This window comes from Delphinapterus leucas, chromosome 2 (assembly GCF_059928025.1).
Source record: "Delphinapterus leucas isolate spDelLeu-1000000601 "Yukka" chromosome 2, BTC_Dleu_Yukka2, whole genome shotgun sequence".
Lineage (NCBI taxonomy): Eukaryota > Metazoa > Chordata > Mammalia > Artiodactyla > Monodontidae > Delphinapterus > Delphinapterus leucas.
Genome location: NC_143130.1, coordinates 152,776,540 through 152,788,687, shown reverse-complemented (window position 1 = coordinate 152,788,687; position 12,148 = coordinate 152,776,540). Strand labels below are relative to the sequence as shown.

The following is a 12,148-nucleotide window of genomic DNA, read 5'->3' as shown; positions in this document are numbered from 1 at the left end:
GTGGGCCTCCAGCCGCCTCTGGGTTGTCCCCGCCCACCATTCTTCCATCGGCGCCTCCGGCTGGCCCCTTTAGAAAATGTTAATTCAATGCATGGCTTCCCGCTAGAGCGGTGGAGTCCCTGCCAAATTAACACGGATTCCATATTTAGGGGACAGTTTACAAATCAAGTTGCCAGGGACTCCAGGAGAAAGAAAGTCAGCTACTGAACTAGTGTCTGGAAATTGCAGTGTTCCTCGGGAGGTCCCCGTTTCTGAGAAACACGTTCCCCAGCAGCTTTGCATGAGAAAGCGCACAATTCTTGGTTTCAAGGAATGCCCTCAGGCAAAGTTCTAGGTTCAAATTTCGATCCACCTGGGTCTCTTTACAGACTGATTGAAGCCCTAAATTCCTCCGCCTAACTTCCTTTCCTCCCCTCTCCATTACAAATTTTCAGTCATTGCTCTCTCTCTGAAAATGAAGCTACAGACTTTTCTACTTGTATTCTTTTTTTATTTTATATTTTTAATTTAACAAATGTTTACTGACTAGTAAGTGACAGACATTGCGATGGCATCGGGGTAACAATCATAAACAAGACAACGAAACAGACTATCACCTGCCTTCATGGGACACGTTTCAGAGGACACGATCAACCTGCAAGGAAATGCACACTTTGCTTTTTCTTCCCTTCATCTTTGCTAGTTTAATCCAGCTCAAACTTGAAGTTCATCTCCAAGGCTACTTCTTAATTAAACTGGAAAGGAATATTTTCTGACTTAATAATTCCATATTCAGTGAACATATGCTGACTCTACCTGCCCAGCATCCATCCCGGCCATCCACCCCCGCCCCCCCCGACGAAAGACACTGAATTTCCTTTGAAGAACCATCCTGTGCTGGGACTCCACTTGGCCTCCAGAAGTGCTGCAGAACACAGTGAATGCTCCCAGACTGTGGAAGGCCTGGCCACAATGATTGGCTTGTGCTTAACCAAGTGACCCAAGTTTCTCCAGTCAAAGTGACTCAGAGGAGCTTCACTATATATACAGGCTGCCTACGATTCTTTTTAGAGTCCACGTCTAGTGTTATCCTACTTCAGAAGGTCTTGAGAGGTGACCATATGCCAGGCGCTCTTCTAGACACCGGGGATGCAGAGGTGAGCGATATCCTCACTGTTTTTCGTGGCAGTTGAGCGTCCATCCAAAAAATTTCCTGTGTCCCTGAGCTGCTGCGGGAGACCAACTCTGAGTCCCACGTGTTCTCTCTGAGCTGCCCATGCTGTTTAGGAAGAGCTGCGCGCAGCGTCTTGGTCCAGGGGAACTTTGGTCCCTCGTCAAGCCAGTTCACTCGGGCGGCAGGGGTGGGGAGGGGGCCGACCTGCGCCTCCTCAGGGGAATCGGGGCCATTCTTTTTTTTTTTTTTTTTTTTGCTGTAAGAGGGCCTCTCACTGTTGTGGCCCCTCCCGTTGCGGAGCACAGGCTCCAGACGCGCAGGCTCAGCGGCCATGGCTCATGGGCCCAGCCACTCCGCGGCATGTGGGATCCTCCTGGACAGGGGCACGAACCCGTGTCGCCTGCAACGGCAGGCGGACTCTCAACCACTGCGCCACCAGGTAAGCCCCCGGGGCCATTCTGTATTCTTGATAACTGCCCTTCCCACCCCCTCTGGGATTTTGTTTTATTAGCTACAACTTCTCTCTCCAGAATCTTCAAACTCACCTCCTCTGAACCTTAAATCGACTTCTTAAATCTGGGCCTCTCATTAACAGGCACTGTGGTAGGCATGAGGGTGCAATTGTTGAGAACATGGTCACTGTCCCCATGTAACTATTGTTGCTTTATACATAAAGATTCTTGTCTTCATTTGAAACATTTATGATAGATTACCAGGAATGGAATTGCTGGGTCAGTTTAATTTTTGTGATTATTATAGGGCAAGATAATTTTTGTGATTATTATAGGTTTTACCAAACTTCCTTCCAAAGAGTTTACCACCTTGCAAGCAATTATGAGCAGGTTAGACTACATGGCCTCTAGGGCCTTTTCTGTGTTTCTGTTTGATCTCTCAATCTTCTTCCTCACATTCCTATCCAAACCCTTGAGAAAGCATTTCGATTTTACCCCTACCCAGGTGTCACATCTACCCTTTTAATTTCTCACATGGTCTATCACAGTGGTCCTCAAGTGGGGGCAATTTTGCCTCCCCAGGGAACACTCAAATATCGTATATTAACACATATATGTGGAATCTGAAAAAATCGGTATAGACGATCTTGTTTACAAAGCAGAAATAGAGACACAGACATAGAGAACAAACCTATGGATACCAATGGGGCAATGGGGGGGGGTTGGGATGAACTGGGAGATTGGGATTGACATATATACACTATTGATACTATGTATAAAATAGATAACTAATGAGAACCTACTGTATAGCACAGGGAACTCTACTCAATGCTCTGTGGTGACCTAAAGGGGAAGGAAATCCAAAAAAGAGGGGACATATGTATACATATAGGTGATTCACTTTGCTGTGCAGTAAAAACTAACACAACACTGTAAAGCAACTATACTCTAATAATGATTAAGAGAAAAAAAAAAGAAATTGCAAACTCTCCAGGCAGCTCAACATGTGGGCTTATACTGGGCCTTGATGAGAAACAATGTTGCTGGTTTCCCCTGCCATATTCTCTGGAACTCAAAACAAGAGACCTGATCAAGAATAGGAGAGAAACTTCAGTTCAAGAAAGAAGCCTTTTGACCTAATCAAAAGTATAAGCTTTTGCACAGCAAAGGAGACCATAAACAAAACGAAAAGACAACCTACGTAATGAGAGAAAATATTTGTAATGTGACCAACAAGGGCTTAATTTCCAAAATATACAAACAGCTTATACAGCTAAATATTAGAAAAACAAAAAACCCAATCAAAAAATGGGCAGAGGGACTTCCCTAGTCATCCAGTGGGTAAGACTCAGCACTCCCAATGCAGGGGGCCTGGGTTTGATCTCTGGTAGGGGAACTAGATCCCACATGCATGCCACAACTAAGAAGTCCACATGCTGCAACTAAAAGATCCCACATGCTGCAACGAAGATCCTGTGTGCTGTAGCTAAGACCCAGCGTAGCCAAAATAAATAAATAAAAATAAATAAATCTTAAAAAAAAAATGGGCAGATACCTAAATAGACATTTCTCCAAAGAAGACATACAGATGGCCAAAAGGCACATGAACAGTTGTTCAACATCACTAATTATTAGAGAAATGCAAATCAAAACTGCAATGAGGTATCACCTCACACCAGTCAGAATGGCCATCATCAAAAAGTCTACGAATAATAAATGCTGGAGCGGGTGTGGAGAAAAGGGAACCCTCCTGCACTCTTGGTGGGAATATAAGTTGGTGCAGCCACTGTGGAGAACAGTATGGAGGGTCCTTAAAAAAACTAAAAATAGAGCTACCATAGGATCCAGCAATCCCACTCCTGGGCATATATCCAGAAAAGACAAAAACTCTATTTCGAAAAGACACATTCACCCCAATGTTCATAGCAGCACTATTTACAATAGCCAAGACATGGAAGCAACCTAAGTGTCCAAAAACAAATGAATGGATAAAGAATATGTGGTGTGTATATATATATATATATATATATATATATATATATATATATACCATAAAAAAGAATGAAATTATGCCATTTGGAGCAACATGGATGGACCTAGAGATTATCATACTAAGTGAAGTAAGTCAGACAAAGATCATATATCACTTTTATGTGGAATCTAAAAAAAATGATACAAAGGAACTTATTTACAAAACAGAAATAGACTCACAGACATAGAAAACAAACATGGTTACCAAAGGGGAAAGGGGAGAAGAGGGATAAATTAGGATCTTGAGATTAAGATTAATATTAATATACAGGGGCTTCCCTGGTGGCGCAGTGGTTGGGGGTCTGCCTGCCGGTGCGGGGGACGCGGGTTCATGCCCCGGTCCGGGAGGATCCCACATGCCATGGCCGCTGAGCCTGGGCGTCCGGAGCCTGTGCTCCGCAGCGGGAGAGGCTACAACGGTGAGAGGCCTGCATACTGCAAAAAAAAAAAAAAAAAAAAGATTAATATACACATTACTGTATATAAAATAGATAAACACCAAAGTCCTACTGTTTAGCACAGGGAATTAGGGAATTATATTCAATACCTGTGATAACCTATAATGGAAAAGAATCTGAAAAAGAATATGTATATATCAGAATCACTTTGCTGTACGCCAGAAACTAGCACAACCTTTTAAATCAACTATATTTCAAAAAAAAAAAAGGAAAGAAAGAAGCCTTTTAATTCTACCTAGTGGGCCTTCTACATTGCCTCCCAAATGTTTTTCAAACTGCTTTGGGGAAAGTAATAAATGTTTGTGATTTAAAAAAAAAAAATGGGGCTTCCCTGGTGGCGCAGTGCTTGAGAGTCCGCCTGCCGATGCAGGGGACACGGGTTCGTGCCCCGGTCCGGGAAGATCCCACATGCCGCAGAGTGGCTGGGCCCATGAGCCATGGCCGCTGAGCCTGCGCGTCCAAAGCCTGTGCTCCGCAACGGGAGAGGCCACAACAGTTGAGAGGCCCGCGTACAGAGAAAAAAAAAAAAAAAAAAAAAGTCCACATCAAAAAAATCTTAAATAAAAACAAGTACCCTTATTAAAGCCCATTTCACATTCCATCTCCTCCCCAAAGGCTCTCCCATCTCCCTAGTCACAGGAGAACTTTGGCCCTTTCACATTGCTTTAGCACATTGTGTATGTATTGGTGTATTATATATCAGATTCCTTCTTAAACTTCCTAAAATGTTAACTCCTTCGAGCAAAGGACTTCCTTATGCCTCTTTCTCTTGCTTTTAGCACACTGCTCTTCACAGAGAAGATGCACAGGAAATGTTTGTGGGAAGCAGACCAACCAGAATTGAGTCCCTGCTACTCATTATCTGTGGCATTAGCTCAGTCAAGTTACTCTCTCAGATCTCGGTAATCTCATCTGTAAAGTAGGAATAGTCATTGAACATACTTCTTCATAGATGTATGGAGAAAATAATGTTTTGTTGTGAGCATAAAATAATGCATGCAAGGCACTTAGCACAGGATCTGGTACAGATCTAAACACTTAAAAAATTGTAGCTATAATTTTTTATTATGGGGCAAGGACCTGTATGATGGCTTTTGTGCCTCAGGCCTAGTTCAGAGAAACTAGGAGTGGGGGAGTCAGAGAAGTTCTTGAATTGGCCAGGATGACAGCATGGGATGGGAAGATTAAGACTATTTTTGCCTGTGCCCTGTGGAAGTTTAAATGGTGAGTGGGACCGTTTCAGACAAGGCCATCGTGTGAGGTATCACTCCGCACAAAGTTACCTGGCCAAGGGCCAGAGTAGGGTCTGAAACCAACCGATATTATCCTCGAAAGTCCTGTGCCCTACTCTAGGGCTGCAGTGTCTGGAGGAAGGGCCAGCAGAGGGGGAGCCCTCTTCCTAATTGACATACAGGCTGTGTGTGCTGGCCAGACCCTGATATCAGATTCCCCAGGGAAATATTGCAGAGGGCAGGTCAAGGATCGCACTGGGAGGTTTCATTGCTTTTTCAAAGGGAGCGGTTTTCAATAGACAGTGGACACATCCTGTAGTGAACTGGGGGGATGAGCTATGGAAACACTGGGCTTAGCTAGACGAGAGCTGTAAATTTGTCTTTTCCACATCCTGTACAATATCTCCTCCTCTTAGTCTTTCCTGTGACCTCATCCTTTTCTTTTTTCAACATTTTGTGATTTCCTCAAGTAAAGAATGTTGTTGCTATCTGTCTTCTAATTTCCCTCGTGACTGGGAGACACCTTTTGGAGACTGACTTACTTTTAATTTCATCATTTTCCTGTGGCTCTACTTAGTTCAACAAAAGCAGCTATTAATAACCATTTTCAGAAATATATTTACTGGGACTTCCCTGGTGGCGCAGTGGTTAAGAATCCGCCTGCCAATGCAGGGGACACAGGTTTGATCCCTTATCCAGGAAGATCCCACATGCCACAGGGCAACTAAGCCCGAGCGCCACAACTACTGAGCCAGCGCTCTAGAGCCCGCAAGCCACAACTACTGAGCCTGCACACCTAGAGCCCGTGCTCCGCAACAAGAGAAGCCACCGCAATGAGAAGCCTGCGCACCGCATCGAAGAGTAGCCCCTGCTCCTTGCTGCAACTAGAGAAAGCCCGCGCACAGCAATGAAGACCCAACACAGCCAAAAAAAAGAAAGAAAAAGAAATATATTTACTGACATGGAATAATGTTCCCAATATATCATTGAATAAGAAAAAAAGCAGACAAAATAAGTATTATGGTAGGGTCCCATTTGGGAGATATATATGTGTGTGTCGATATGTATGTGTATTTCTATCTATCTATACATCCATCCATATATACGTACTACTGAAAAAAGTTTGGGAGTCTTTATGCCACAATATTTAACAGTGATCGTCTTTGGATGGTGGAATTCCAGGTGATTTTTATTTTCTTCTTCTTTGCATATTTGCATGGTCTGGGTTTTCTACATTGTACATATCATTTGTACAATTAAAAATATAGTGTTTTTTTTGGAATTCCCTAGCAGTCCACTGGTTAGGACTCCGTGCTTCCACTGCAGGGGCAAGGGTTCCATCCCTGGTTGGGGAACTAAGATCCCGCAAGCTGCAGGGCACAGCCAAAAAAAAAAAAGAAAAACATATATAGTGTTTTTTTAAACAACAAACTTCACTCTCCCTAATTCATTTCATTTCTTCTGATCTCTAATCATTGCTTGCCTTGCTCTTATTTTTTTGAATTGATATTATCTTTGTTTAATGAAAGAAATTTGACATTGAGATTATAGAAGTTACTAATTGTTCATCAGAGAAGCTGCTGTAGAAAAGAGATTGAATAGAGCCAATCCCATGTTTAAATCTACATAGAATGATCTGAATCCTCTCAGAAAATTTATCTCCCCCACCAAATCCCATTGTTAGATAGTATACCTTTGGATAAGTCATTGCCTTTTTCATTCATTCTTTATTTAAAATTCAGATACACTGGGAAGGTGTAATAATTTGCCAGGGCTGCCGTAACAAAGTACCACAGACTGGCTGACTTTAACAAAGAAGTTTATTTTCAGAAAACAATTTCTGGAGGCTAGAAGTCCGAGATCAAGGTGTTGGCAGGGCTGTTTTCTGGGGCCTCTCTCCTTGGCTTGTGGATGACTGCCTTCTCCCAGTCTTTATATGGTCTTCCCTCTGTACAATTCTGTGTTAAAATTTCTCCTTTTATAAGAACATCAGTCATATTAGATTAGGGTCCATTTTTACAATCTGATTTTAATTTAATAACCTCTTCAAAGACCCTATCTTCAAATACAGTCACATTCTGAGGTACTGGGGGTTAGAACTTCAACACATGAATTTTGGGAGACACAATGTATCCCATAACAGAGGGGTGATATATACTAAGTCACAAATTCCTTTAAGCATTTTTCCTTTTTGAAGGAAGGATAACATGATAAGTTGTTGAAAGGGGGATAGGGAGAAAAAGAAATTAAAGAAAAAAGAAAAACAAGTGTCCAGGGTAGTGGTTCTCAGCCCAAGATGATTTTGCCCCCCCTCCCTTCCAGGGGACATTTGGCAATATCGAGAGACAGTTTTGATTGTCACAACAGGGGAGATGCTACTGGCATCTAATGCGTAGAGGCCAGAGATGCTGCTAAACATCCTACAATGTGCAGTACAGCCCCACAACAAAGAATTATCCGGCCCTAAATGTACCAAGGTTGAGAAACCCTAGGATAAACTTTTGGATGACCCCATCAACATAAAAATGTGGATATCTTTGATCCAGTAATACTGCTTCTAGGAATCTATCCTACAGAAATATTCATCCATGTGTACAAACATATAGAGATAGAGAGAGAGAGAGAGAGAGAGACAGAGATATATACAGATGCTCATTGCTTATCATTTCAAAATTGGAAATGACTCAAATGTCGACTAAGTTTCAAGAATTCTTGTTAAAAATAATGACTAGGAAAGATGTTGAAAATATATTGTAAACTGAAAAATCAAATTGCAGCACAACATATATGTTGTCCCTTTTTAAAAAAATCCATGTACATTTATATATAGTTTCTTTAAAACCACATATGTTGTATTTGTGTGTGTGACTGCACAGTTGAATATTTGAAGTCAGAGGTTGCCTCTGGGGAATGGCATTATTGGCAATAGAAGAACTTTCATGTTTAACTTTATGCATTTCTGAATAATTTTGCTTAAGACCTCAAGGATATAGGACTTTGCTTTGGCAAATGTGAGACAGATTACAGTCTAACTTTGAGACTACTGACTCACTAATTTGTAAAACTATTTTACCAAATTACTGTAAATTAGGGATCAACAAATTATAACTCTCAGGCCAAATCTGGCCTGACTCCTATCTTTACACGCCCTGTGGACTAAGAATGATTTTCATATTTTTAAATGGTTGAAAAAAATCAAAAGAAGAATAATATTTTCTGAAATAAAATTTGTACAAAACTCAAATTTCAGTGCCCACAGATAAATTTTATTGGAATACAACCACACTCATTCATTACAAATTGTCTGTGGCTACTCTCATACTACAATAGCAGAGCTGAGCAGTTTTGACACAGGCCATCAGGCCCACAACGCCTAAAATATATACTATTAATATTTGGCCCTTCACAGAAGTCTGCCAAGTCCTGCAGTACATCATGTAAGATGCTGTCTAGGATGTTGAACTTCCAACTCTTTTGCTCATGGACCCTCTAAAAGAATTGTGAAAAGCTATGTCACCTCTTCACCTTTTTTCATTGACATCAAATATTTTTTTTAAGTTTAAATAGACACAAAGCATCTAATTTCTAACATCTACATAGTCCAGCATTTATATATATTGATATTTTAAATTAAAACTGTTACATCGGGCTTCCCTTGTGGCGCAGTGGTTGAGAGTCCGCCTGCGGATGCGGGGGACGCGGGTTCGTCCCCCGGTCCAGGAGGATCCCACATGCCGTGGAGCGGCTGGACCCATGAGCCATGGCCGCTGAGCCTGCGCGTCCGGAGCCTGCGCGTCCGGAGCCTGTGCTCCGCGTCGGGAGAAGCCACAGCAGTGAGAGGCCCGTGTACCACAAAAAAAAACCCCACAAAAAACTGTTACATCACTTTAAAATGCATCCAACTAAATCTATAACAGTTCGATACCTACCATCATCCATTTAAAAAAATTATAAAATAAACAAGCTCTTTGAAGTTGAAAATTTAATGTATTTTTTAAGCTTACATTTCCATTTTGAAATAACTTCCAGACAGAATTTTATTCTAATATACTATATGTTTATGCTTGAAAATATTTTTCATCATCATAACACTGTCTGTAACAAAAATATGTATTTAAATTGAGGTTACGGTTATATTCTCTTGTCATAGTCTGGGTTTTTCCTGGGATTCCCTGACCTCCTAAATGATTTTTTTTTTAATTTGTATTCATTAAGTTTCATTCTTGTGCTGTATAGTTCTACGGGTTTTCACAAATGCATAATGCCATGTATCCACCATTTCAGTATCATGCAGAATAGTTTAACCACACTAAAAATCTTCTGTGCTTCCTCTTTTCCATCCTCTCTTCCTCCCCGCAAACAACTGACAATCAGTGATCTTCTTATTATCTCTGTAGTTCTGCCTTTTCTAGAATGTCATATAATTAAAATCATACATATGTAGCCTTTTCAGGCTAACTTGTTTCACTTAGCGATACATATTCAAGGAGGTTCACCCAAGTCTTTTGTGGCTTGAGAGCTTATTTCTTGTCTGTGAACAATATTGCATTGTATGGATGTACCACAGTTTGTTTTTCATTTCACCTACCGAAGGTTGATTCTAGTTTTTAATGATTATGAATAAAGTTGCTACAAACATTCATGTGCAGGTGAGACTTACAAATTAAAAGTTAAAATGATATGACCCGTCACAATTGATTTATTCAATTTTTTAAGTAATGAAAAACAAGATAATAAATAATGTGTTGGTTCTTTTTCCTTAAATAGCAAAAATACAATATAATATGTAGCTAAAATTGTAAGTTATTTGTGAAATAAGGAATATTATACAAGGCATAGTGTTCTCTCTGCATATATGTAAGTGGGCATATATCAAACTTTGGGGTTAGGCTTTTGAGATTAATTAAAGAATAGTCAAGTATGGGTTGGCCAAAAAGTTCGTTCGGGTTTTTGTAGCATCTTATGGGAAAAACACGAACGAACTTTTTGGCCGACCCAATATAAAAAATCAGAAATAATCCCATTAAATTCATTAGACATCATAATAAAATTTTTCCTATTTATTTAATGAAGGAGGAAGATATATACATACACAAGGGACTTCCCTGGCCGTCCAGTGGTTAAGACTCCATGCTTCCACTGCAGGAGGCACAGGTTTCATCCCTTGTTGGGGAACTAAGATCCTGCATGCTTCACAGCATGGCCAAAAAATAAATTAATTAAAATTTTAAAAAATTCACCATTTGTAGTACCACTAGAGGTTTGCTCCCTGCAAATACACAATTCTGATGTATTCTGTTTTGCTTGATCTTATCACAAAAGAAAAACATGGTGCATTTATTTATAATGCAGTTTTCCTGCACCACCACATTCTGGTAAGGAGCTCCAAAGACTGCAAAAATTCCAAATTCAAACCTGGTCTTTTTGTCAATGTAGGTGATTGTATTTTAGTTAATAGTTTGGGGACTTCCCTGGTGGTCCAGTGGTTATGACTCCGTGCTCCCAATGCAGGAAGCCCGGGTTCGATCCCTGGTCAGGGAAATACATCCTGCATGCCACAACTAAGATGCGGTGCGGCCAAGTCAATAAATATATATATATATTTAAAAACAGTTTGGGGCTTCCCTGGTGGCGCAGTGGTTGAGAGTCCGCCTGCGATGCAGGGGACACGGGTTCATGCCTTGGTCCGGGAAGATCCCACATGCCGCGGAGTGACTAGGCCCGTGAGCCATGGCCGCTGGGCCTGCGCGTCCGGAGCCTGTGCTCCACAACGGGAGAGGCCACGACAGTGAGAGGCCCGTGTACCGCAAAAAAAACAAAAAAAAAAAACAAAAACCGTTTGTTAGCTTGATTTTTTAAAAATATTTATTTATTTATTTGGCTGCGCCCAGTCTTAGAAGATCCTGCGGCACGTGGGATCTTTTAGTTGCAGCATGCGGGATCTAGTTCCCTGACCAGGGATCAAACCGGGCCCCCTGCAGCGGGTGGGAGTCTTAGCCACTGGACCACCAGGGAAATCCCTGCTAGCTTGATTTATAACATTTAAATATTTAGACGTTTAGTAAATGGGATTCCATTTGTACTTTGGCCCTAAGCTAAGAATACATTTGGGAATGAGATAGATAACTCTCTTACTATTTCATAGAGTAATACAGAAACCTAGATTAACATTAGAACAGGCTAGATTCCTGGGAACGCTTTAACCTAGGTACAAACTCAACCATGGCCATCACTACTTTGGTTTATAAGGTGAAAATAGAGCAGCGCTGTGTCCCCAGGGGCTGTTCACCCTGAGTGAATCCACCTTAGCACACATGAAGAATAAAGCTCTTTAGTCATTTGCTACTACAGTTCCCATAGCTGCTGCTACTACTACATATTAATAAAGACATAGAAAACACAGGCTAACCCCAAAGATCACCATGTGGAGGTCCAAGCCTTGGGTGGGAAATTCAGGCGTATTCTCCACATTAGGCTGCTGACTGCAGTCAAAACAGGCAGGTCTTGGACTCATAGATTCTATTCTTTTATTTATTATGGTAGTTCACAGAGCTATTCTGATAAAACCATGGCTGAAGAGGCTTTCTTTTTGGATCTGTCACATGAGACCACATTTTGCACATGCGCTCACATGTTAATATCTCTCTGCAGCCTGTGAGGCCCCGCACACCAAATCCCTGGTCACAGAGTCCAGTCCCGGGCCTAAACACAAGAAGCAGAGGTCATTCATCACTTGTCAAAGATCTGCGCACTGCCCGGGAAAAAAGAATTGCGATGGGACCATTTGGATCTGACAACCAAGATCTCTAGCTAAGTAAAAAC

At 41.4% G+C, this 12,148-nt stretch overlaps 1 protein-coding gene across 1 annotated transcript in view; it reads left to right on the top strand.

The window, feature by feature from the left end:
- Positions 1–12,148, top strand: part of HEATR4 (HEAT repeat containing 4) — a 95,778-nt gene that overhangs the window by 62,273 nt on the left and 21,357 nt on the right. Inside the window, 1 exon segment of the mRNA XM_022576613.3 lies at positions 11,978–12,147. Within this exon segment, the coding sequence (XP_022432321.2) occupies positions 11,978–12,147 (170 nt within the window).